The 26,600-nt window shown below is 50.1% G+C and overlaps 1 protein-coding gene across 1 annotated transcript in view; it reads left to right on the top strand.

Annotated features, from left to right (window-relative positions):
• Positions 1-26,600, top strand: part of WNK3 (WNK lysine deficient protein kinase 3) — a 584,725-nt gene that overhangs the window by 58,159 nt on the left and 499,966 nt on the right. The window contains 1 exon segment of the mRNA XM_030194275.1: positions 13,862-14,480. Within this exon segment, the coding sequence (XP_030050135.1) occupies positions 13,968-14,480 (513 nt within the window). The 5' untranslated portion in view covers positions 13,862-13,967.

The raw sequence follows: 26,600 nt of genomic DNA, 5'->3' as shown, positions 1-26,600 counted from the left end.
AAAGCTCATGTTATTCCCATTGTGGTTTGCCATACTGCTTTGGAAGCTTCAAATACTGAAGAGAGGCAGTGGAGCAAGCTGGTATGAGGCACTGAAAAAAGTGTGCTCTCTATCTCCCTCTGCTGGTTGATGGACACAACCCATCTGTAATGGCTGCATCTGCTATGACTAAAGGAAAGAAAATTATCACGGTAAGAACCTAATTTTCCCTTGATACATTGAAACCCTCTGCTCAGTGTGTAGCAGCAGCTAAGAAAGCAAATTGAATGTTAGGAATTATTAGGAAAGAAATGGAAAACAAAAATGAGAATGTTATAATGCCCTTGTGTCACTCCATGGTGCGACCATACCTCGAATACTATGTGCAGTTCTGGTCACCACATCTCAAAAATATATAGTGGAATTGGAAAAGGTACCGAGAAGGGTGACTAAAATTCTAAAGGAGATGGGATAACTTCCTATGAAGAAAGGCTGAAGAGGCTAGGGCTCTTCAACATGGAGAAGAAATGACTGAGGGGGAAATATGATAGAGGTCTATAAAATGAGTGGAGTGGAACAGGTAGACGTGAATCATTTGTTTACTCTTAGGACTAGGGGGCATGTGATGAAGCTACAAAGTAGTAAATTTAAAATGAATCTGAGAGAATTTTTCTTCACTTAACATGTAATTAAACTCTGGAATTTATTGCCAAAGAATGTGGTAAAGGCAGTTAGCTTAATGGGGTTTCAAAAAGGTTTGGATGGCTTCCTAAAGGAAAAGTCCATAGACCATTATTAAAATGACTTGGGGAAAATCCACTGCTTATTTCTGGGATAAGCAGCATAAAATGTATTGAACTTTTTGGGGATCTTGCCAAGTATTTGTGACCTGGATTGGCCACTGTTGGAAACAGGACGCTGGGCTTGATGGACCTTTGGTCTGTCCCAGTGTGGCAATACTTATGTACCTTTCCTTGTCATCAGCAGCAGATGAATTCATTATGAATGGGTTGCGTCCACCTACCAGCAGGGGGAGATAGAGAACACTGAAAACCATAGGGCCTCCTGGACGGCTAGCTCCATCTGCCTCTCAGTATTCTCTATCTCCCAGCAGGTTTGGACGCAGCTTATTCAGCTCCTTCAAGAACCTGCCTGGGGTGGCTCCTGTGCTTTTGCCAGTTGTAGCAGGGGTGTTGTGGCTATTGCAGCTTCACTTTAAAGGCACATAGGTTAGTCCTTTCTCTCCCTTACCCTTCCCCCTATGTGGATGCAGGCATATAGGTTTGCCCTGTCTCTGCCTTTCCCACTCTCTTCTATGTGGATGCAGGCACATTGGTTCGTCCTTTCCCTGCCTTGTGACTGGAGCTCTGGGACTCAGTTTGTTGAGGTAAGAGCGTCTTGTAGCTCCTCCGGGGAGGGCCCGCGATCGAGGCGTTTTCGGCGATGGCTGCGGAGGTTAAGCGCTGTTCACGTTGTGGCAAGCGCAGATCAGCAACGGGGCTCTGTAAATAGTGCTCTTCAGACGTCAGGGCTGGCCCGAGCATGGCGAGCGAGGTTTCATCCCGCTCGGTGGAACTGGCAGCGGGTGCCATTGTGGATGTGCCACATTGTCCGACCCCCGCAGGAGCGGAGGGGTCTGAGGCCGGAGGGGAGTCTCGGATGGAGGCTACCAGAGGAGCTGCTTGCCCTGGATTGGAACCGGGAGACCAGGGTGAGCCTTTTTCCCTTGAGTTTGTGTTGCTTTTACAAATAAAGCGTTCATGTTAAAGAGGGCTCTGCTGCAGGTGTCTGACTCTGCGTTGCTACCTGGTTCCCCTCCGGTGGAGTCCAGCCCGAGATTTCCGTCAGGCGTTTTTTCCCCAGACAGTTGGCTGCAGGACAAGCGTAGAAGGCTAAATTCCCCTTCAGAAAGTGGCGCACCTCCCCCCCCCCCCTGTGGTCAGGCTGTGGGGATTCTGAAGGGTCTGGCAGGCCTTCGTGCTTTGAGGAGCCAGAGGAAGGTGCTGGATTGCCACTGGATCCAGATGATCCCACCACGGTTAGGATTTTCCACCGTGAGGAGCTGCCAGCTCTTATTTCTGACGCCTTGCAGGCCCTCTCTATTGAAGATTTTGTGCTTGGCGAGACCTCCTCTGGTAATCCGAGGATGGCAAGTACTAAGAAGCCTGCTTGAGCATCCATCCAAGAGCTTATTTCGGCTCAATGGTCTAACCCGGAGGGACCTTTGAAAGTTGTCAGGGCAATGCCCTAACGGCTGTGACGAAGAAGACTACCTTCCCAGTAGAGGGAGGGGTCGCCCTGAAGGACATGCAGGACCGACAGCTGGAATCAGCAATGAAACGGTCCTTTGAAATTTCAGGCCTAACCTTACGGGCATCTGTGTGCAGTTGTTATGCTGCTCGAGCCTGCCTCGCTTGGTTGCAGCAGGCAGTGGAACAGCCCGGGGATGGAGCGGAGCCCCTTGTGGGGATGGCACCGCGGATGGAGTCGGCCTTGTCATTTTTATCTGACACCCTTTACGATCTGGTCAGAGCCTTGGCTAAACAGATGTCTGTGGCGGTGGCTGCTCGCCGCCTTCTATGGCTACAGCATCGGGCAGCAGACATGGCCTCTAAGCAAAGGCTGGTGAAGTTGCCCTTCCAGGGCCTTCTCCTATTTGGTGAGGAGTTGGAGAAAATTGTCAAGGGCCTGGGGGATGCTAAACCCCAGCGCTTACCCGAGGATAGGCTGCGGCCTTCTTCCAAGGGTCAGGCGTTTTCCTTTTCTTCCAGACCTCGCTTCCGTGAAGCTAGAAGGTACCGCCTGGGGTGTTCTGCTGGGTTTACTTCGCGTGCCCGTTTTCAGCAGAGGAACTCCTTTCGCTCGCACAAACGCTCCGCAGCGGCCGGTCAAGGCCTGGAGTTCATGGGCGACCCTCTCAATGATGGTGTGCCCCTCCTCGATTCCTGTTATAGGAGGACGTCTTTCCCTCTTTCTCGAGGAGTGGGCCAAGATTACCTCAGATCAGAGAGTCTTGGACCTGATCAGAGAAGGATACTGAATAGAATTTGATGCCCCGATAAGAGATGTGTTTGTGGAGTCCCGATGCGGTTCTGCCGCCAAACGGGTGACGGTAGAGGAGACATAACAAGGCTTGATTCACATTGGGGCGGTTTCCCTCGGTGCCTCCCGCCGATTTTGGCTGCGGCCGCTATTCCATTTACTTTTGGTGCCGCGAAAAGGTGGGTCTTTTCGCCCTATTCTGGACTTCAAAGAATTAAACAAGTCCCTAAAAGTGCGGCATTTTCACATGGAAACCCTGCGCTCTGTCAGTGCGGCGGTACAGCCAGGAGAGTTTCTCAAGTCTTTGGACCTGAAAGAAGCTTACTTGCACATTCCAATTTGGCCCCCGCACCAGAAGTTTCTGCAGTTTGCGGTGATGGGAAAACATTTCCAGTTTCGGGCCTTGCCTTTTGGCCTCGCCACAGCTCCCTGAACCTTTTCCAAGGTAATGGTGGTAGTAGCTGCTTTTCTCAGGCGAGAAGGTATCCGGGTTCACCCGTACCTAGACGACTGGCTCATCAGAGCGGACTCCGCAACAGAGAGCCATCAAGCTACAGCCAGAGTGGTCTCAGTACTGCAATCTCTGGGCTGGGTCGTCAATGTAGCCAAAAGTCACCTGACCCCCTCGCAATCTCTAGAATATTTGGGGGCACAGTTTGACACAGACTCGGGATATGTATTCCTACCCGAGCAAAGGCGGTGCAAGCTTCAGAATCAGGTCCATCTGCTCCTGAGGATGCCCCGCCCGCGAGCTTGGGACATTGTCCAGCTGTTGGGATCGATGACGGCCATGTTATATTTGGTGCCCTGGGCAAGAGCGCACCTGAGACCTCTGCAGTATTCCTTGCTTCAACGATGGTCTCTAGTATCTCAGGATTATCAATGCAGACTCTCTTGGCTCCCTGCGGCCCGACTCAACATGGAGTGGTGGATCTCAGACAGCATGCTGCGGCGAGGAATGCCGCTGGCGCTCCCCGATTGGTGCCTAGTGGTGACAGATTCCAGCCTGAAAGGCTGGGGCGCACATTGCAAGGGGAAGCATGCCCAGGGTCTTTGGACACCCGATGAGTCGGAGTGGTCCATCAATCGCCTGGAGTTGAAAGCGGTGTTTCAGGCGCGTCTGGCCTTTCAAGTGACCCTGGAAGGATTGGCTGTCAGAGTGATGTCGGACAACACGACAACAGTGGCCTACATAAACCGACAAGGCGGCACTCAGTGCAGAGCACTGGCCGCGCAGGCCGAACAGATTTGCTACTGGGCCGAGCTGCATCTACAGTTTCTGTTGGCAGCTCACATTGCAGGTCAGAGCAACGTGCAAGCCGATTATCTAAGCAGGCATCAAATCGATCCAGCGGAATGGGAACTGGCAGACGAAGTATTCCTGCAGATATGTGCCAAATGGGGCAAGCCTGTAATGGATCTTACGGCGACAAGCTCAACTGCCAAAGTCCCGTGCTTTTCAGCAGATGGAGAGATCCTCGCTCAGCCGGGTTGGATGCCTTGGCTCAACCCTGGCCTCTGTGCCTCTGGTATGTGTTCCGTGGCCCTTGATAGGGCGTGTGCTCCTGCGGATTCGGCTTCACCCAGGAGAAGTGGTTCTCATCGCCCCGGATTGGCCCAGGGGGCCTTGGTATGCGGACCTCCGACATGCTAGTGGAGGCTCCCCTTCCTTTACCTCTGGTATCGAACCTGTTGTCGCAGGGACCGGTGGCCATGGAGGGCGCCTGCCGTTTTGGACTTATGGCATGGCTATTGAGAGGGCGCAATTGAGAGGCAAAGGCTATTGCAATAATGTTATTTCCACTCTCCTGCAGGCCCGCAAGCGGTCCACTTCTGTGGCTTATGCCAGGATCTGGCGCCAGTTTGAGGCTTGGTGTGTTTCAAAAGCGATCACACCCATGCGGGCTCCTGTCTCGCCGATTCTGGACTTTTTGCAGGATGGTGTACAAAAAGGCTTGGCCTATAATTCCCTGCGGGTGCAAGTGGCAGCGTTGGCCTCCCTTCATGGTAAGGTTGCAGGCGTGTCTTTAGCTGCTCATCCAGATGTGGCACGGTTTTTTAGAGGGGTGCTTCAGCTCCGTCCTGTGCGGGCACCTTGTCCAGCTTGGAACCTGGGGCTAGTTTTGAAGGCTCTGCAGGGTTCTTTTGAGCCGCTACGGCGTGCTTCAGAGAAAGATTTGACACTAAAGGCCGTTTTTCTGGTGGCCATTACTTCGGCGAGACGGGTGTCAGAACTTCAGGCACTGTCCTGTCGAGACCCATTTCTGCAGTTTTCAGAGTCCGGGGTCACGGTTCGTACCGTGCCTTCCTTCATGCCTAAGGTGGTTTTAGCGTTTCACCTAAACCAGCCTATTTTTCTACCCTCTTTTGTTAAGGAGGAGTTTCCAGAATCCTTTGGGCAGTTGCACCTGTTGAATGTGCGCAGGACTCTGTTGCAGTATCTGCGAGTTACTAATTCTTTCAGGACCTCTGATCATTTGTTTGTTTTTACTATCAGATTCTCGCAGAGGGTCTCCAGCGCCTAAAGCCACTATTGCCCGTTGTCTCAAAGAAGCTATCTTTTCAGCTTATGTGCTTGCCGGCCGGCCTCCGCCTGTAGCCTTTAAGGCACATTCTACAAGAGCGATTTCTTCCTCTTGGGCTGAAACTGGAGCACTCTCTCTTCATGAGATTTGCAGTGCAGCAACATGGGCTTCAAAGCTCTCATTTGCCCGACATTACAGGCTGGATGTGGCTGCTAGGAGGGATGCGCGTTTTGGAGCACAAGTGCTAGCGCGTGGTGTGACTTGTTCCCACCCTATATAGTGATTGCTTTGATACATCCCATACGTAATGGCTTCATCTGCTTGATGACAAGGAAGGGAAAATTAGGTTCTTACCTTGGTAATTTTCTTTCCTTTAGTCATAGCAGATGAAGCCATGAGCCCTCCCTGTATGATTGTATGATGTGAATCTGTTTCAGGTTCTGTTCTTGTTTCCTGAAGTTCTAATCCTTCCTTGGGAGAAAGTTGGAAAACAGTCTTCAGGATTCTTGTTCACTTGTAGGAGGTTGAGTTCATTCCCTCCAGGAGGATGTGTGTATTCCTTCCATAAATACAAAGAGGAGGATGTGTTCATTCCCTCCTTTTGAGTTCATGCCCTTGTTATGGGGCCATCGTTCGCTGTGAGGAAAGTTTGTTATTCCCATTGCGGTTTGTTATACTGCTTTGGAAGCTTCAAATACTGAAGAGGCAGTGGAGCTAGCTGACCATGTGGCACTGTGAAATTTGAGTGCTCTCTATCTCCCCCTGTTGGTTGATGGACACAACCCATACGTAATGGCTTCATCTGCTATGACTTAAGGAAAGAAAATTACCAAGGTAAGAACCTAATTTTCCCTTTTTTCCCCAGACAGTTGGCTGCAAGACAAGCGTAGAAGGGTGTAAATTCCCCTTCAGAGAGTGGCGCACCCCCTCCCCCCCCCCCCCCCCCCCACCGGCTGTGGGGATTCTGAGGGGTCTGGCAGGCCTTCGTGGTCCGAAGAGCCAGAGGAAGTTGTATGATTGCCACTGGATCCAGATTATTTTTATTTATTTATTTATTGCATTTGTATCCCACATTTTCCCACCTATTTGCAGGCTCAATGTGGCTTACATAGTTTTGTTATGACATTATCATTTCAGGCTATCAGATACAATTAGTAATGTGCAGGGATTAAATAAGGGTAGAAAGAAGGAAGTGAATCTGGTAAGTGTAGAAGGTGGACTTTCATAACTGAGTGGGTTGGTGATGTGGATTATTGGGGCTATATGTTCTCTTTGTATGCCTTGTTGAACAAATATGTCTTCAGAGATTTGCGAAAGTTAGTTTTCGTTGATTGTTTTTAGGTCTGTAGGTAATGCGTTCCTTAACTGCGTGCTCATGTAGGAAAAAGACGTGGCATGCATCAGCTTGTATTTTAGACCTTTACAGCTGGGGAAGTGCAGATTGAGAAATTTGCGGGATGATGTGGCGTTCCTGGGAGGTAAGTCCACGAGGTTTAGCATGTAGGTTGGGGCATCTGCGTGGATGATTTTGTGTACAATTGTGCAGATCTTGAACGCAATGCATTCCTTAAGTGGGAGCCAGTGAAGTTTCTCTCTTAGGGGATTAACACTTTCATATTTAGTTTTTCCAAATATGAGTCTGGCGGCAGTATTCTGGGCTGTTTGGAGTTTTTTGATAGTCTGTTCTTTGCAGCCCACGTACAGTGCGTTACAGTAGTCCAGATGGCTTATTACCATTGACTGTACCAGGGTGCGGAAGATGTATCTCGGGAAGAAAGGTTTTACTCTTTTGAGTTTCCACATGGAGTGGAACATATTTTTCGTCGTGTTCTTCACGTGGGTTTCGAGAGTGAGGTTTCCATCAATAGTAACTCCAAGAATTCTCAGGTTTTGTGAGACAGGAAGAGAACAGTATGGTGTGATTATGGTGGAGAAGTTTTTTATGTTGTGAGGTGAGTACAAGGCATTGTGTTTTTTCTGCGTTAAGTTTTAGTTGGAATGCATTCACCCAGGTGTGCATGATTTGGAGGCTTCGGTTGATCTCGGTGATTTCATTTAGATCATGTTTGAACGGGATGTAAATTGTGACATCGTCTGCATATAAGTAGGGGTTGAGGTTGTGATTAGCTAGAAGTTTGGCTAACGGAATCATCATTAGGTTAAATAAGGATGGTGAGAGGGGGGATCCTTGGGAGACTCCACATTCAGGTGTCCATGGGGGTGATCTGTCCGCGTTTGTTATTACTTGATATGATCTTGTGGTTAGGAATCCTTTGAACCATTTGAGAACTGTGCTCCCAACTCCGAAGTGTTCTAGTATATGTAGTAGTATTCCATGATTAACCATGTCAAAGGCACTGGACATGTCGAATTGTAGGAGGAGTATGTTGTTGCCAGTTGCAATTGCTTGTTTGAATGAGTTCATTACGGACACTAGAACAGTTTCGGTGCTGTGATTTGACCGAAATCCTGATTGAGACTCGTGCAGAATTGTTTATTTAGGTATTCAGTAAGTTGTTTCGGCACTATGCCCTCCATGATTTTGGTCATGAGTGGAATGGATGCTACTGGGGGATAGTTGGTTAGGTCCATTGTGCTTTTCTTGGCATCTTTTAGCAGCGGAGTAAGTAGGATGTTTCCTTTCTCCATGGGAAAGAGCCCTTTTTGAAGCCTGTGGTTTATGTGGTTCGTGAGGTCTGTTTTGAATTGTTTGGGTGCAGATCTTATTAGACTAGTAGGGCAAATGTCTAATTTGCATTGCGATTTGGTATATTTTCCGAGCCAATGTGAGATTTCATTTGATGAGATCGTGTCAAAGTTGGTCCATGATCAATCTGCTGGGCATTCCCTGGGTTTTGGGTCTAGACATTCAGTGATGTTTGTGTGGTCTGTTATATTGATCCCACTGCGGTTAGGATATTTCCACCGCGAGGAGCTGCCAGCGCTTACTTCTGATGCCTTACAGGCCCTCTCTATTGAAGATCCTGTGATGGGTGAAGCCTCCTCTGGTTATCCGAGGATGGCAAGTACTAAGAAGCCTGCTCGAGCCTTTCCTTTGCATGACTCCATCCAAGAGCTTATTTTGGCTCACTGGGCTGACCCTGAGGGGCCTTTGAAAGTTGCCAGGGCAATGGGGAACTTATACCTTTTCAGTGAGGAGCACTTGGCACGCTTGGCCGTGCCTAAAGTGGATGCCTTAGTCACGGCTGTGACGAAAAAGACTACCCTCCCAGTAGAGGGAGGGGTCGCCCTGAAGGACACGCAGGACCAACGTCTGGAGTCAGCAATCAAATGGTCCTTTGAGATTTCAGGCCTAACCTTACGGGCATCTGTGTGCAGTTGTTATGCTGCTCGAGCCTGCCTCGCTTGGTTGCAATAGGCAGTGGAACAGCCCGGGGATGGAGCGGAGCCTCTTGCGGAGATGGCACCGCGGATGGAGTCGGCCTTGTCATTTTTGTCTGATGCCCTCTATGATCTGGTCAGAGCTTCGGCTAAACAGATGGCTGTGGCGGTGGCTGCTCGCCGCCTTCTATGGCTACGGCATTGGGTGGCAGACATGGCCTCTAAGCAAAGGCTGGTGAAGTTGCCCTTCCAGGGCCTTCTCCTATTTGGTGAGGAGTTGGAGAAAATTGTTAAAGGCCTGGGGAAAACTATACCCCAGCGCTTACCCGCTGTGTTGCAGTATCTGCAGATGTCTAATGCTTTCAGGGCCACTGATCACATTTTTGTATTGTCAGGTCCTCGCAGAGGGTCTCCAGCGTCTAAAGCCACTATAGCCAGTTGGCTTAAGGAAGCTTTTTTTTTTTCTGCATATCTGCTATCTGGCCAGCCTCCGCCTGACGCCTTTTAAGGCACATTCCACAAGAGCGATTTTCTCCTCTTGGGCTGAGACGGGAGCACTCTCTCTTCAAAAGATATGTAGTGCAGCTACTTGGGCTTCTAAGCTCTCTTTTGCCCGTCATTACAGGCTGGATGTGGCTGCCAGGAGGGATGCGCTTTTTGGAGCACAAGTGCTTGCGCTTGGTGTGGCTTGTTCCCGCCCTATCTAGGGACTGCTTTGATACATCCCATTCGTAATGGATTCGTCTGCTGCTGATGACAAGGAAGGGAAAATTAGGTTCTTAACCTTGTAATTTTCTTTCCTTTAGTCACAGCAGATGAATCCATGATCCCTCCCTGATTGACTCTGTTTTGTGTTCAGTTTTTCCTGCAGACATGTTTCCTCATTGGGAGAAGTTGGAAAACAGTTTTCATCTACTACAGGAGGTTGAGTTCGTCTCTCCTTTGTGTTATTGCTCCTGTTCTGGGGCGTTCGTTCACTGTGAGGAAAGTTCATGTTATGCTACTTTGTGGTTTAACACTGCTTTGGAAGCTTCAAAATACTGAGAGGCAGATGGAGCTAGCAGTTCCAGGAGGCACTATGGTTTTCAGTGTTCTCTATTTCCCCCTGCTGGTAGGTGGACACAACCCATTCGTAATGGATTCATCTGCTTTGACAAAAGGAAAGAAAATTACCAAGGTAAGAACCTAATTTTCCTGTAGAGCATGCACAGAACAGCCAAGCGTTATGCTGGCTGCTCTGTGCGTGCCAAGGACGTAAAAAAACCCCCAAACAAACCACGTCCTTTATTGACGTCCGTTATGCAGGAACTTGCCCCCCCCCTCCGCACGAGGTCGCTGTCGCTCCCCCCTCCCCCCCTGCATTGAAATCAGAACTTTACTCCTTCCTTCCTTGAAATGACAGCTTCCCCGACATCCTCCATCTGCCACCGGGTGGTGCACCGACAACAACAGCTGATCGCCTCTCCAGACTTCCCTCCTTTCCTTACATCAAATGAGGGTAGGCCAGGGAGGAAAGGAGGGAAGTCCGGAGAGGCGATTAGCTGCTGTTGCCAGTGCAGCACCTTCACACGGAGGTGAGAGGCGCTGTGAGGGCCCGGTGGCAGAAGGAGGGGGAAGCGGCGGTGGCGACGACCTCGGGGGGGGGGGGGGGTGGGGGGCGGAGGATGGCGGGGAAGCTGTCATTTCAAGGAAGGAAGGAGTAAAGTTCTGATTTAAATGCAGGGGGGAATATTAACGATGGACCCTCTGCTTAGAGAAATTGAGCAATGCAGAAATTAAAGGAGTGGAGATAGGGAAGCAGGTGTTTAAAATCTCTGCATTTGCTGATGACTTATTAGTACATGTGGTGGACCCCCAGGTGTCCTTTCCAACGCTGATGGAGTGTTTCGAGGAATATGGTGAATACTCTGGGTTTAAATTGAATTTAGATAAATCCATTGCCATGCCTACGGAACACGCCATGAGAGCGGGTTGGCTAGGATCTTTTCCAGTAAAGTGGGAATACAACTCGTTTAGATATTTGGGAATTCAACTATCGAGGTGCACTTGGAATTTATATAGAATAAATATAGATACCCTATTAGAACACTGCAGAAGGACTTTAGCATCTTGGCAGCAGTTACCTATTTCATTATATGGCAGAGTTCAGTTGTTCAATATGGTGCTGTTTCCGAAATGGCTATATATTATACAATTGTTACCTTTTAAAGTACTGAAGAAGGATCTAAAGAAATTCCAGAGGCTGATCTCTCGGTTCTGTTGGGCGGGGAAAAAAGCACGCATGCAGTTTAAATATTTGATAGGAGCGTGGAAATATGGTGGAGCAGGCATTCCAGATCTATCCTTATATAACTATGCATGCTTATTCCGACATCTAGGGGATTGGATCTTGGGAGAGGAAAAGTACACGCCTAGGGAATTTGAGGCTGCATACTATTCCCCATGGCATTTCAACTCGTTATTACACTGCTCGCAAGCATCCCTGCCAGATAGGCTAAGGCAGAGTAGATTACTCAGAGCAATGAGAGAGACGTGGAAATTTTTGACAACATTGCTGGGGGGACGAGGAGATATATCAGATCAACTCCCGATAAGGGGAAATGTAAATTTCATGCCGGGGAATGACAATGTCAGCTTTGCTCGATGGGCAGTCAAAGGACTTACCCTAGTACAACATGTGATAGATGAGGAAGGTAAATTATATACATGGGGTGCTCTGTTGGAAGCTGGGAGAGTCGAGCATAAAGATTTGATGGCATATCTGCAATTAAGACATTATATAAGGACTTTGGAGAGAGGGGCCTTGGTCCCGTCCTTGGGAACAAAAATACGGGGGTTCTTTGATAAATTTCAAGAGGGTGAACTTTCGATATCAGGGTTACATAAGGCAATACAGAGGGATTCTAAGGAGAGGACATTTGGGGACCTTGTCGCCAGATGGACTCCAGAAATAGCAGGGAGACTGAGCCCTTTGAAGCTAATAAAGAGAATTCCAGCGATTTCGATTAATGCAACCTTGAGGGAATGTCAATTTCGTATTATTCATAGGGCATACTTCACACAGGAGAGAGTGTTCAAAATAGGGGCAGTAGATTCACCCATATGCCAAAAATGTAAACAAGGGACTAATTCTTTTCTTCACTCCTTATGGGACTGCTCTCAAACTAAGATTTTTTGGAAGGAGATATTTGGATATCTAGCAAAGTTAACTGGGTGTGTGGTTGTGCTTTCACCAAAGGCCATACTGTTAAATTACTATGAAGATTATCATCTAGAGAACAGAACATACACGCTACTGTTACGGAAGGCAGGGGTTTGGGGGAAGAAAGTGATTTTAGGAGTGTGGGTAGGAGATGAAACACTGTCTTTTTGGGTGTGGAGAAATAAATTTCATGCCCTAATGACTTTTGAACATAGATATGCTAAACGCACGCCCAAGAGGCTGAAGCAATTCCATGAAGTATGGGGAGTGTATGTGGACTCTCTTCCACACAAAGCGAGAAGTCTGCTGCTAAATGCGGGTTGAGGACCGTAGGGTTAGAGAGAGGACACTCCAGGGAGATCAGTGATTTATACAGGATGGGGGGATGGGGTCCCCCTTTGTTTTAGGATCGCTGTCTTCCTCTTCTCCCCCCCTCACGCTGGATATATTTATAAATACCTGCAAGGTTTTTTTTTTTTTTTTGTTTGTGTGTCTGTGTGTCTTGGACTTGTATTTGTCTGTGGTCTGGTTTCAGATGAAGGTTGTTGTTGAGAGATGGCGACTGGGTGGGAGTGGGAGGGAGGGAAGGGGAATAATTGAGAATGCAAAGGATGCTAAGTTGAAATTTCATCGGACATATCACAAAATAGAGATGTATTGATGGGAGCTTTAAGCACATATCCATATTGTTTTAATTGTCCCCTAGAACCCACAATATGCTCACTAATTGTTCAGCTTCTGGGCGACTGATAAGGTGGGGTGGGAGCTGGGAGATTGAAGATAGGAACGAGTTGAGTGCACGTGTTACCGTATGGTTATGATTGTTGATATGTTTTGGTTGACTGAATTGTTCAATACACATTGTTTCAAATGAAAAAAGGAGGAGGGGGGAAAAGTTTGATGACTATAAGTAATAAGATGTTTAATTGGATACGAATTCATGCTTAGTCATGTACATTCGAAACCTGCAATGTGTGTTTTCTTTGATCAGGTCATCAATCAAGGAAAAAGGGGGGGGGGGGGGAAAGGGTTGCAACAAATAGTTGGAAGGGGGGGTTTAATGCACAAATTTGATGACCATTACTATGGATGTATACCGGTGATGTTTCTGTTACAGCTGTTCTTTATGTGCTATAGTGAAGTTGTATTTTTGGATTTTGTCATCAATAAAAACTTGAAATCTAAATGCAGGGGGGAGCGGGGAGCGGCGACCTCGGGCGGGGGGGGGGGGGCAAGATCCGTCCATAAGTCGTCAATAAAGGACGCTGCTGACGAGCACTTGGTCATTTTTGCCCCCTTCCGATTTTTTTATTTTTATATGCTTTCCAAGCCTGCGCAGCCCCAACGAGAGGTACAGACCTCTCGTTAGATTTCCCAGCGTTAGGGCAAGCGGAAAAGCTTAGTGCATCTCATTTCAATAGGGCGTTAACTGCTACCGTCGTTGGAAAAAAGTATTTAATGCATGCCAGGGTTTACTACTTGCTCGTTAATGGCTCGTAAAGTTTAGTGCATCTGGCCCTTAGTGTTGCTGTCTTTGGGAGTACTATTTTCTTTTCGAGTATAAGTGATCAAAATTGTAACTCTTCTCATCATTGACTATTGCACAATGCCTGTGGCTTGGCCTCAAATTCGTACTCTGTACTTCTGCCTTTGTAATGTTCCTTGAAAGCATAAAGTTGTGGGGATGTAACTGAACTGTTTCAGGTTGGTTTCTTTGTTTTAATGGCTTATTCTTTAGTTGTGTTTAAAAAAAAAATTCTTTGTTTTTCAGGTTACTGGGATAAGAGTATTGTATCATCATAGCATGAAGAGTGATTCAAATACAAGAACCATTCTATATCCGTGAGCTCCCAGAGCTGGGGTGCCAAACTGTCATTATGGCTACTGACTCAGGAGAGCCAACTAACACAGAGGAAGCTGAAAAACCTGATGAAGTAATCCTAGGATGTAAGCTGCCCTTAAACGATGGCCCTAGTGAAGTTGGAATAGAGAAGGGTAGGCTTTCAGGGACTAAAGAGGCCACAGAGCGTAAACGCTTTTTCCGTAAAAGTGTGGACATTGCTGAGGAAGATCAAATGCTTGACCCATCGGTGACAGATGAGAAGGATAATACTAACATGGGTATTCCCAGATCAGATACCGTCTTCCAGATCACTCCAGGATCAGGGCAGGCGGGGAAGACCGATCAGTATAAGAGAGCCAGCTCTGAGGTGACAAAGGAGCAGAGCGAGAAGGAGATGGAGGAAGAGGCTGAAATGAAGGCTGTGGCCACTTCCCCAAGTGGCAGGTTTCTCAAGTTTGACATTGAACTGGGTCGAGGGGCCTTCAAAACAGTCTTTAAAGGGCTGGACACAGACACATGGGTGGAGGTCGCCTGGTGTGAGTTGCAGGTCAGTAGAATAATTTTTGTCATCTTGCAGGGATTGGTGGTGGTAAGGAGAATGCACAGGTTGCTGGTTATAGAAATAGTGACCATAGCCTTTTATTTTCTATTGAGGATATGGGGAAGCCCTGCCAAGCTGGAACTGCCACATATTCTAACTTGTGAGGGTGACACATAGAATGTCTGAGGTGTCCCAGACCTTGCAATCCAGGCACTTGAAATAGTTCTATCCTTGAAAAAGAAATTGAGTGGTTTGGTTAATATTGAGCCAGGCAGTTTCTCAGCTTCCATGATTTAGGGACCAGTAAGCATTATAAAAGCTCTTAGAACAGAAAAGGTTTGTATAGCCAGGAGTTTAAATTGTTTCCAAGAAACTCTGTTCAGGAAGCAAAGGTGAGAGCTAAAATATTCTGTGGGAGAAAATATCAGAGTTGTCCCATGAATGTCAATCCCCTTAACCATTTGCCACTTGCTGAAACAGCGCTGTAGTTTCCCAACCCCTCCTCTGAGTAATCTACTTAAACTGAGCCTTCCTATGATAAATTTATTTCTTTTCTGCATAATCTGTAAAAGTTCAAAGCGGACTACGTCAAATCCAAGTTTCCTTGTCATCAAGCAGATGAAGCCATTACGTATGGGTTGTGTCCATCAACCAGCAGGGGGAGATAGAGAGCACTCAACTTTTCACAGTGCCTCATGGCCAGCTAGCTCCACTGCCTCTTCAGTATTCTCTATCTCCCCAAGCAGGGTGGCTGCAGCTTCTTCGAGCTCCATCAAACATCTGCCTGGGGGTGGCTCCTGGCTTGCCAGTTGTTAGCCGCGGTGTTAGAGGCTATAGCAGCTTCACTTTGAAGGCACATAGGTCAGCCCTTTCCCTGCCTTACCCATGCCCCCGTGGATGTGGACATATTAGCTTGCTTTTCCCTGTCCTGTCCCACTCAGTGGATGCAGGCACATTGGTTCGCCTTTCCCTGCCTTTCCCACTTATCTGAGCCTCCGGAGTGATTTTATTTACCTCTTTTGCCTCTGCTTTCTTCATAGTGTTAAAAAAAAAAAAAAAAAAAAAAAAAAAAAAGCGATCTTGGAACAGAGGTTTTTCTTGAGATTCTTCTGCAGGACCGGAGCTGTGATACTCGGTCTAGTGAGTTAAGTGTTTTCTGACTCCTCCGGGGTGGGCCGCGATCGGGACGTTTTTGGCGCGAACCGCCATTTTTGAATTTTACCGCCGTTTTCGGCGATTGGTGCGGAGACTGTAAAGCGCTGTTCTAAATGTGGCAAGCGCAAATCAGCAGCAGGGCTCTGTAATTTGTGCTGTACAGATGGTAGAGCTGGCCCGAGCATGGCGAGCGGCGATCTTTCGCGCTCTGAGCTGGGAGCGGACGCCATTTTGGATTTTCCACATGGCGCGGCCTCCGTTGCGACAGAGAGCCCTGAATCCGGGGGGGGGGGGGGGGGGTCCTTTGAGTGAGGCTAATAATAGAGCTGATAGCCCTGGGCAGGATCCGGGCGGTCAGGGAGCGGTTTTCTCCCCTGATTTTGTTTTAATGCTGCATAGGGCATACATGCTTAAAAGAGCTCTTCCACAGGGATCTTCGGACCCTCTGCCTGCCCCCCCGGTGGATCCTGGCCTTTTGGAGTTGGCTTTGCCTATTTCTTATCCTCCTGATAAATGCAGAAGGGCTAATTCCTCTTCTGAGTGTGGCGCACCCCCCTTTCCCCCCCGTGGTCGGGCTATGAGGATTCTGAGGGGTCTGGTAGAACTTCTTGGACTGAGGAGCCAGAGTCGGGTGCAGAATTGCCACAGGAGCTGCTTGATCCGTCTGCAGTGAGGATTTTCCACCGCGAGGAGCTGCCAGCGCTTATTTCAGATGCCTTACAAGCCCTCTCGATTGAAGATCCTGGGAGTGGCACAGCCTCCTCTGTTAATCCAAGGATGGCTAGTACCAGAAAGCCTGCTCGAGCCTTTCCTTTGCATGATTCCATCCAAGACCTTATTTCGGCTCAATAGGCTGACCCCAAGGGACCTCTGAAGGTTGCCAGGGCTATGGGGCAATTATACCCTCTGAGTGAGGAATATTTGGCTCTACCCTCCCGATTGAAGGAGGTGTTGCCCTGAAGGATATTCAAGACCGCAGGCTTGATTCAGCTCTGAAGCGGTCCTTTGATTTAGCAGGTCTCACTGTTCGGGCGTCTGCATGCAGTTGTTATGCTGCTAGAGCCTGCCTGGCTTGGTTACAGCAGGCAGTGGAACAGCCCGGTGATGGAGCGGAGACCTTATCTGAAGTGGCTCCTCGGATGGAGTAGACCTTGTCCTTTTTAGCTGACGCCCTTTATGATATTGTCAGAGCTTCAGCTAAACAAATGGCTGTAGCACTGGCGGCTCGCCGCACTCTTTGGCTACGACATTGGGCGGCGGACATGGTCTCTAAGCAAAGGTTGGTGAAGTTGCCCTTTCAAGGCCCTCTCCTGTTTGGTGAGGAGCTGGAAAACATTGTTAAAGGCCCAGGGGATTCCAAACCTCAGCGCTTGCCCGAAGATAGGCTGAAGCCTTCCTCTAAGGGTCAGGCGGTCCACTCCTCTTACAGACCTCGCTTCCGTGAAGCTAGAAGGTACCGCCCGAGGCATTCTGCTGGGTTCACTTCTTGTGCCCACTTTCAGCAGAGAACCTCCTTTCGCTCGGATAAACGTTCCGCAGCTGCCGGTTCAAGGCTTGGAGTTCAGGGGCGACCCTCTCAATGATGGTGCGCCGGCCCCCTCCTCGTTTCCTGTCATCGGAGGAAGACTTTCCCTCTTTTTCGAGGAGTGGGCCAAAATCTCCGCAGATAAGTGGGTCTTGGACCTGATCAGAGACGGATACCGAATAGAATTCTATGCCCCAGTGAGAGACCTGTTTATGGAGTCCCGATGCGGTTCTGCCGCCAAACGGGCGGCGGTAGAGGAGACTTTGCACAGTCTGTGCCAGATAGGGGCTGTGACCCCGGTGCCTCCCGCCGAGCAAGGTCTAGGCCGCTACTCCATTTACTTTGTGGTGCCACGAAAAGGTGGGTCTTTTCGCCCGATCCTGGACTTAAAAGAGCTAAACAAGTCCTTAAGAGTGCGGCATTTTCACATGGAAACCCTGCGCTCCGACATTGCGGCGGTACAGCCAGGAGAGTTTCTCACGTCTCTGGACCTGAAAGAAGCTTACTTGCACATACCAATTTGGCCCCCACACCAGAAGTTTCTGCGGTTTGCGGTGTTGGGAAAACATTTCCAGTTTCGGGCCTTGCCTTTTGGCCTCGCCACAGCTCCCCGAACCTTCTCCAAGGTAATGGTAGTAGCTGCCTTTCTCAGGCGAGAGGGTATCCGGGTTCACCCGTACCTAGACGACTGGCTCATCAGAGCAGATTCAGAAAAAGAGAGTCATCTACAGCTAGAGTGGTTTCAGTCCTTCAATCTCTAGGCTGGGTCGTCAATATGGCCAAAGTTACCTGACCCCCTCGCAATCTCTAGAATATTTGGGGGCCAGGTTCGACACAGCCTCGGGCTATGTGTTTCTTCCCGAGCAAAGGCGGTGCAAGCTTCAGAATCAGGTCCATCTGCTCCTGAGGATGCCCCGCCCGCGAGCTTGGGACATTGTCCAGCTGTTGGGATCGATGACGGCCACCTTGGATGTGGTGCCATGGGCGAGAGCGCACCTGAGACCTCTACAGTATTCTCTACTTCAACGATGGTCTCCAGTTTCTCAGGATTATCAGTGCAGACTTTCTTGGCTCCCTGCGGCTCGCCTCAGTATGGAGTGGTGGCTCTCGGACAGCATGTTGCGGCGGGGAATGCCGCTGGCGCTCCCCGATTGCTGCCTAGTGGTGACAGATGCCAGCCTGAAGGGCTGGGGCGCACATTGCAAGGGGAAGCATGCCCAGGGTCTGTGGACGCCCGACGAGTTGGAGTGGTCTATCAACCACCTGGAGTTGAAAGCGGTGTTTCTGGCTCTTCTGGCCTTTCAAGTGACCCTGGAAGGATTGGCTGTCAGAGTGATGTCGGACAACACGACAGCAGTGGCCTACATAAATCGACAAGGCGGCACTTAGTGCAGAGCTCTAGCCGCGAAGGCCGAGCAAATTTGCCACTGGGCCGAGCTGCATCTACAGTCCCTGTCAGCAGCTCACATTGCAGGTCAGAGCAACGTGCAAGCCGACTATCTAAGCAGGCATCAGATCGATCCAGCGGAGTGAGAACTAGCAGACGATGTATTCCTGCAGATATGTGCCAAATGGGGCAAGCCAGTGATGGATCTTATGGCGACCAGTTCCAATGCCAAAGTCCTGTGCTGCTTCAGCAACCGGAGGGATCCTCGCTCTGCCTGGTTTTAATGCCTTGGCTCAACTCTGGCCCCTGGGCTTGCTGTATGTCTTCCCTCCGTGGCCCTTAATAGGGCGAGTGCTCCTGCGGATTCGGCTGCATTGAGAAGTGGTGCTCATTGCCACGGATTGGCACAGGAGGCCTTGGTATGCGGACCTCCGACAGATGCTGTTGGAGGCTCCCTTTGCGTTACCTCTGGTTCCGCACCTGTTGTCACAGGGTCCGGTGGCCATGGAGGACGCCTGCTGCTTTGGTCTTATGGCATGGCGATTGAGAGGGCGCAGTTGAGAGAGAGAGGCTACTCAAGATAATTTCCACTCTCCTGCAGGCCTATAAGTGCACCACTTCTGTGGCTTATGCCAGGATTTGGCGCCAGTTTGAAGTCTGGTGTGTTTCAAGAGCGCTATCTCTGTTGCGGGCTCCTGTCTCGCCGATTCTGAACTTTTTGCAGGATGGTGTACACAAAGGCTTGGCCTATAATTCCCTGCGGGTGCAAGTGGCAGCATTGGCCTCCCTGCGTGGCAAGGTTGAAGGCGTGTCCTTAGCTGCTCATCCAGATGTGGCACGGTTTCTTAGAGGGGTGCTTCGGCTCCGTCCTCCCGTGCGGGCACCTTGCCCAGCTTGGAACCTGGGGTTAGTATTGAAAGCCCTTCAGGGGGCTCCCTTTGAACTGCTTCGGTGTGCTTCAGAGAAAGATTTGACACTGAAGGCCGTCTTTTTAGTGGCCATTACTTACATAGTAACATAGTAGATGACGGCAGAAAAAGACCTGCATGGTCCATCCAGTCTGCCCAACGAAAAACCTATAAGTGTATACCTTACCTTGAATTTGTACCTGTCCTTTTCAGGGCACAGACCATATAAGTCTGCCCAGCAGTATTTCCCGCCTCCCAACCACCAGTCCCGCCTCCCACCACCGGCTCCGGCACAGACCGTATAAGTCTGCCCTCCCCTATCCTCGCCTCCCAACCACCACCCCCTCTTCCCCCCAACTGCTCCGCCACCCAATTTCAGCTAAACTTCTGAGGATCCATTCCTTCTGCACAGGATTCCTCTATGCATATCCCACGCATGTTTGAACTCCGTTACCGTTTTCATCTCCACCACCTCCCGCGGGAGGGCATTCCAAGCGTCCACCACCCTCTCCGTGAAGAAATACTTCCTGACATCTTTCCTGAGTCTGCCCCCCTTCAATCTCATTTCATGTCCTCTCGTTCTACCGCCTTCCAATCTCCGGAAAAGATTCGTTTGCGGATTAATACCTTTCAAATATTTGAACGTCTGTATCCTATCACCCCTGTTCCTCCTTTCCTCCAGGGTGTACATGTTCAGGTCAGCAAGCCTCTCTTCATACGTCTTGGAACGTAAATCCCATACCATCCTCGTAGCTTTTCTTTGCACCGCTTCCATTTTTTTAACATCCTTCGCAAGATGCGGCCTCCAAAACTGAACACAATACTCCAGGTGGGGCCTCACCAATGTCTTATACAGGGGCATTAAAACCTCCTTTCTTCTGCTGGTCACTCCTCTCTCTATACAGCCTAGCAATCTTCTAGCTACTGCCACCGCCTTGTCGCACTGTTTCGTCGCCTTCAGGTCCTCAGATACTATCACCCCAAGATCCCTCTCCCCGTCTGTGCCTATCAGACTCTCCCCGCCTAACACATACGTCTTCCTTGGATTTCTACTCCCCAAGTGCATCACTTTGCATTTCTTCGCATTGAATTTTAATTGCCAAAGGTTAGACCATTCTTCTAGCTTCTTCAGATCTTTTTTCATGTTTTCCACACCCTCCGGGGTGTCCACTCTGTTGGAAATCTTGGTGTCATCGGCAAAAGGCAAACCTTACCTTGTAACCCCTCGGCAATTTCACTCACAAATATATTGAATAGAATCGGCCCCAGCACCGATCCCTGAGGCACTCCACTACTCACCTTTCCCTCCTCCGAGCGAACTCCATTCACCACCACCCTCTGGCGTCTGTCCGTCAACCAGTTCCTAATCCAGTTCACCACTGCGGGTCCTATCTTCAGGCCGTCTAGTTTATTTAAGAGCCTCCTGTGGGGAACCGTGTCAAAAGCCTTGCTGAAATCTAAGTAGATGACGTCCATAGCACGTCCTTGATTTAATTCTCCCGTCACCCAGTCAAAGAATTCAATGAGATTCGTTTGGCACGATTTCCTTTTGGTGAAACCATGTTGTCTCGGATCTTGCAACTTATTGGCTTCCAGGAAATTCACTATCCTTTCCTTCAGCATGGTTTCCATTACTTTTCCAATAACTGAAGTGAGGCTTACCGGCCTGTAGTTTCCAGCTTCTTCCCTATCCCCACTTTTGTGAAGAGGGACCACCTCCGCCGTTCTCCAATCCCTCGGAACCTCTCCCGTCTCCAAGGATTTATTAAACAAGTCTTTAAGAGCCAGAACCTCTCTGAGCTCCCTCAGTATTCTGGGGTGGATCCCGTCCGGCCCCATGGCTTTGTCCACCTTCAGCTTTCCAAGTTGTTGATACACACTGTCTTCCGTGAACGGCGCTCTATCCACCTCATTCTCATGTGTACTTTTGCTAGTCCCTCTCGGTCCTTCCCCAGGGTTTTCTTCAGTAAAAACAGAACAAAAGTATCTATTTAGCAAATTGGCTTTTTCTTCATCATTTTCTACATAGTGTTTTGTTGTATCTTTTAGTCTCACAATTCCCTTTATAGTCTTTCTCCTTTCACTAATATACCTGAAGAAGTTTTTGTCTCCCCTCCTTACATTTCTAGCCATGTGTTCTTCCGCTTGCGCCTTCGCCAGACGTACCTCTCTCTTGGCTTCTTTCAGTTTCATCAGGTATTCCTCCCCGTGTTCCTCCTCTTGAGATTTTCTATATTTTTGGAACGCTAACTCTTTAATCTTTATTTTCTCAGCCACTTGCTTTGAGAACCATATCGGTTTCCTTTTTCTCTTGCTTTTATTTACTCTCCTTACATAAAGGTCTGTGGCCCTGTTTACTTCGGTGAGATGGGTGTCAGAGCTCCAGGCGCTGTCCTGTAGAGACACTTTTCTGCAATTCTCAGAGTCAGGGTTCACGGTTCGGACCGTGCCTTCCTTTATGCCAAGGGTCACGGTTCGGACCGTGCCTTCCTTCATGCCTAAGGTGGTTTCAGCGTTTCACCTAAACCAGCCTGTTTTTCTTCCCTCCCTTGTTGTTTCCAGATTCATTTGGGCAGTTGTGCCTTTTGGATGTGCGCAGGACTCTGTTGCAGTATCTGCGAATTACAAATTCTTTCAGGACCTCTGATCATCTTTTTGTGCTGTTTGCAGGTCCTCGCAGAGGGTCTTCAGCGTCTGAAGCCACTATTGCCCGTTGGCTCAAAGAAGCTATCTTTTCAGCATATCTGCTGTCTGGCCAGGCTCCGTCTGAAGCCTTTTAAGGCACATTGCACAAGAGCGATTTCCTCTTCCTGGGCGAATACTGGAGCACTATCTCTTCATGAGATTTGCAGTGCTGCAACATGGGCTTCTAAGCTCTCTTTCGCCCGACATTACAGGCTGGATGTGGCTGCCAGGAGGATGCGCGTTTTGGAGCACAGGTGCTAGCGCGTGGTGTGGCTTGTTCCCACCCTCTTTAGGGATTGCTTTGTTACATCCCATACGTAATGGCTTCATCTGCTTGATGACAAGGAAGGGAAAATTAGGTTCTTACCATGATAATTTTCTTTCCTTTAGTCATAGCAGATGAAGCCATGAGCCCTCCCTGTATGTTGTCTGTATTGCAGTGATTCTGATTTTAGGTGCTGTTCTTGTTTCCTGAAGTTATATTCCTTCCTTGGGGAGTCGGAAAACAGTCTTCAGGATTCTTGTTACAGTTAGAGGAGGATGAGTTGATTCCCTCCGGTTCATGTTTTGGGAGGATGAGTTTATTCCCTCCAGGAGGATGAGTTCATTCCCTCCTTTTTTGAGTTCATGCCCTTGTTAAGGGGTCGTCATTCGCTGTGAGGAAAGTTCATGTTCTCCGAGGACAAGCAGGCCTCTTGTTCTCACTGATGGGCGACGTCCACGGCAGCCCCTCCAATCGGAACACCCCACCAGCATAGGCCTTTGCTAGTCCTCGCGCGCCGATGCGCACCGCGCATGCGCGGCTGTCTTCCCGCCCGAACCGGCTCGTGTTTGTCAGTCTTCTTTTGTCCGCGCTCGGGACGGTCGTGTTTTGCGCCGTTTCGTGCCCCTCAAGTTGACCCTCGCGCGTTTTTGCGTTCTTTCGCTAAAAAAAAGAAAAGAGAAAAAGACATTTATGGTCTTTACCCCTTTCCCGTGTTTCCAGCTTTTGCCCCGTGTAAGTTTCTTTTCGCTTTCGGGGTAGGCCTTTTTGAGGCCTCGGTTCGGGTTTTTTCTCTCCCTATTTTTGGTGCCTTTTTCATCATTGCGAGTTCTGATTTTGCCGGCGTGATTTTTCCGCCCATGTCATCGAAGTCTCCCAGCGGCTTCAAGAAGTGCACCCTGTGCGCCCGGGTAATCTCGCTCACTGATAGGCACGCGTCGTGTCTTCAGTGTCTGGGGGCTGGAAACCGCACGCAGGCCTGTAGTCTTTGAGCCCTTTTACAGAAAAGGACTCAGGTAGCGAGATTGGCCCAGTGGAACGTGTTGTTCTCGGGCTCTTCGTCGGCAACAGCACCGGGGGCATCGAGTGCATCGGCGTCGACAGCTCAAAGACCTTCGATCTCGGCATCGGCTGCATCGACTGCATCGAGGCATCGACCCTCTGCATCGTCGGTACCGAGACATTGGAAGGCTGCGTCGGTGGTACCGGGACCTCCACTAGTGCTGATGTCGTCGGACGGTGGTGCTTCGACTGGAGTGCAGGTGAGGGCTGTCCATTCCCCTGCTGGTGGCGGTGAGACTTCGGGTGGGTCTCCCCCTACCCTGAGGGCTCCTGCGGTACAGCCCCCCCGAGACCGACCTTCGGCCTCGGCCCCGAGGAAGCGACGGCTGGATTCTACGTCTTCGTTGGTACCGGGAAGCTCCGGTGACATGCTTTGTTTGAAAAAATCAAAGAAGCATCGACACCGGTCTCCTTCCCGCATCGGTACCGAGAGCTCTGGGTCGCCGAGGGAGTCGGCACCCAGTAGACATTGGCACTGGGAGGACCGCTCACCCTCTGTTCAGGAGGTGTCGATGCGCTCCACCTTGGACAGCCCGGAACAGACTCTGACTTCGCCTGCGTCGGCTTCTCAGTCTTTCTCCACAGCCGCCCTGCACGAGAGTCTCCGGGCCGTTCTCCCAGAGATCCTGGGAGAGCTGGTGCGCCCTTCCCCTCCGGTACCGGGGGTGCTTGCGCCACCGGTACCGTCGAGTGAGGTGCCGGCTGGCCCCTTGCCCAGGGTGAGGTCTCCGACATCGGTGCCGCTTGCGGTACCGACTGCGGTCGCATCCCAGGAAGGCTCCCCGACAACGTCGGCGGAGGGAGCTTCGCCGGTGCTGGCGAGGGAGTCTACCTCTCGACGCTCCCACCGTGGCCGTGTTTCCACGGAGTCGAGTCGGGCACGGCTTCAGACACAGGTTCATGAACTTGTGTCTGATACCGATGGTGAGGCCTCATGGGAGGAGGAGGAGGACATCAGATATTTCTCTGACGAGGAGTCTGATGGCCTTCCTTCTGATCCCACTCCCTCCCCTGAAAGGCAGCTTTCTCCTCCCAAGAGTCTGTCTTTTGCGGCCTTTGTCCGGGAGATGTCTACGGCCATCCCCTTCCCGGTGGTTGTGGAGGACGAGCCCAGGGCTGAAATGTTTGAGCTCCTGGACTATCTTTCTCCACCTAAGGAAGCGTCCACAGTATCCATGCATCATGTCCTAAAAAAGACACTGCTGGCGAACTGGACCAAGCCTCTAACTAATCCCCACATTCCCAAGAAGATCGAGTCCCAGTACCGGATCCATGGGGACCCAGAGCTGATGCGCACTCAGTTGCCTCACGACTCTGGTGTGGTGGATCTGGCCCTAAAGAAGGCTAAGAGTTCTAGGGAGCATTCTTCGGCGCCCCCGGGAAAGGACTCTAGAACCTTAGACTCCTTTGGGAGGAAGGCCTACCATTCTTCTATGCTCGTGGCCAAAATCCAGTCTTACCAGCTCTACATGAGCATACACATGCGGAACAATGTGCGGCAGTTGGCGGGCTTGGTGGACAAGCTCCGTCCTGAGCAAGCCAAGCCATTTCAGGAGGTGGTCAGGCAGCTGAAGGCGTGCAGAAAATTCCTGTCCAGAGGGGTATATGATACCTTTGATGTTGCGTCCAGGGCCGCTGCTCAAGGTGTGGTGATGCGCAGACTCTCATGGCTGCGTGCCTCCGACCTGGAGAATAGGATCCAGCAGCGGATTGCGGACTCCCCTTGCCGAGCGGACAATATTTTTGGAGAAAAAGTCGAACAGGTGGTAGAGCAGCTCCACCAGCTGGATACCGCTTTCGACAAGTTCTTCTGCCGGCAGCCTTCAGCATCTACCTCCTCAGGTAGACGTTTTTATGGGGGAAGGAAGACTGTTCCCTACTCTTCTGGTAAGCGTAGGTACAATCCTCCTTCTCGACAGCCTGCGGCCCAGGCTAAGCCCCAGCGCGCTCGCTCTCTTCAGCAGCGTGCGCCTCAGCAAGGCCCCTCGGCTCCCCAGCAAAAGCAAGGGGCGAGCTTTTGACTGGCTGCAGCAGAGCATAGCTGACATCGTGTCAGTGCCGGTCGATCTGCCGGTCTGGGGGAGGTTGAAACTTGTTCACCAAAGGTGGCCTCTCATAACCTCTGACCAGTGTGTTCTCCAAATAGTCCGGCAAGGATACACCCTCAATTTGATTTCCAAACCTCCAAATTGCCCACCGGGAGCTCAATCCTACAGCTTCCAGCACAAGCAGGTACTTGCAGAGGAACTCTCCGCCCTTCTCAGCGCCAATGCGGTCGAGCCCGTGCCATCCGGGCAAGAAGGGCTGGGATTCTATTCCAGGTACTTCCTTGTGGAAAAGAAACAGGGGGGATGCGTCCCATCCTAGACCTAAGGGCCCTGAACAAATATCTGGTCAAGGAAAAGTTCAGGATGCTTTCCCTGGGCACCCTTCTTCCCATGATTCAGGAAAACGACTAGCTATGCTCTCTGGACTTGAAGGACGCCTACACGCACATCCCGATACTGCCAGCTCACAGGCAGTATCTGCGATTTCAGCTGGGCACACGTCACTTCCAGTACTGTGTGCTACCCTTTGGGCTCGCCTCTGCGCCCAGAGTGTTCACGAAGTGCTTGGCTGTAGTAGCAGCGGCGCTTCGCAGGCTGGGAGTGCACGTGTTCCCCTATCTCGACGATTGGCTGGTAAAGAACACATCCGAGGCAGGAGCTCTACAGTCCATGCAGATGACTATTCGCCTCCTGGAGCTACTGGGGTTTGTGATAAATTATCCAAAGTCCCATCTTCTCCCAGTGCAGAGACTCAAATTCATAGGAGCTCTGCTGGACTCTCGGACGGCTCGTGCCTATCTCCCAGAGGGGAGAGCCAACAACTTGTTGTCCCTCGTCTCGCGGGTGCGAGCGTCCCAGCAGATCACAGCTCGGTAGATGTTGAGATTGTTGGGCCACATGGCCTCCACAGTTCGTGACTCTCATGGCCTGCCTTCACATGCGATCTGCTCAATGTACCCTAGCTTCCCAGTGGTTTCAGGCTGCTGGGGATCTAGAAGACGTGATCCACCTGTCCACGAGTTTTCTCAAATCCCTGTATTGGTGGACGATTTGGTCCAATTTGACTCTGGGACGCCCTTTCCAAATTCCTCAGC

The sequence above is a fragment of the Microcaecilia unicolor genome, chromosome 2 (genome assembly GCF_901765095.1).
Source record: "Microcaecilia unicolor chromosome 2, aMicUni1.1, whole genome shotgun sequence".
In the NCBI taxonomy this organism is placed as follows: domain Eukaryota; kingdom Metazoa; phylum Chordata; class Amphibia; order Gymnophiona; family Siphonopidae; genus Microcaecilia; species Microcaecilia unicolor.
Note: the sequence above shows the minus strand (reverse complement) of the source record. Positions and strands in the feature narration are given on the sequence as shown.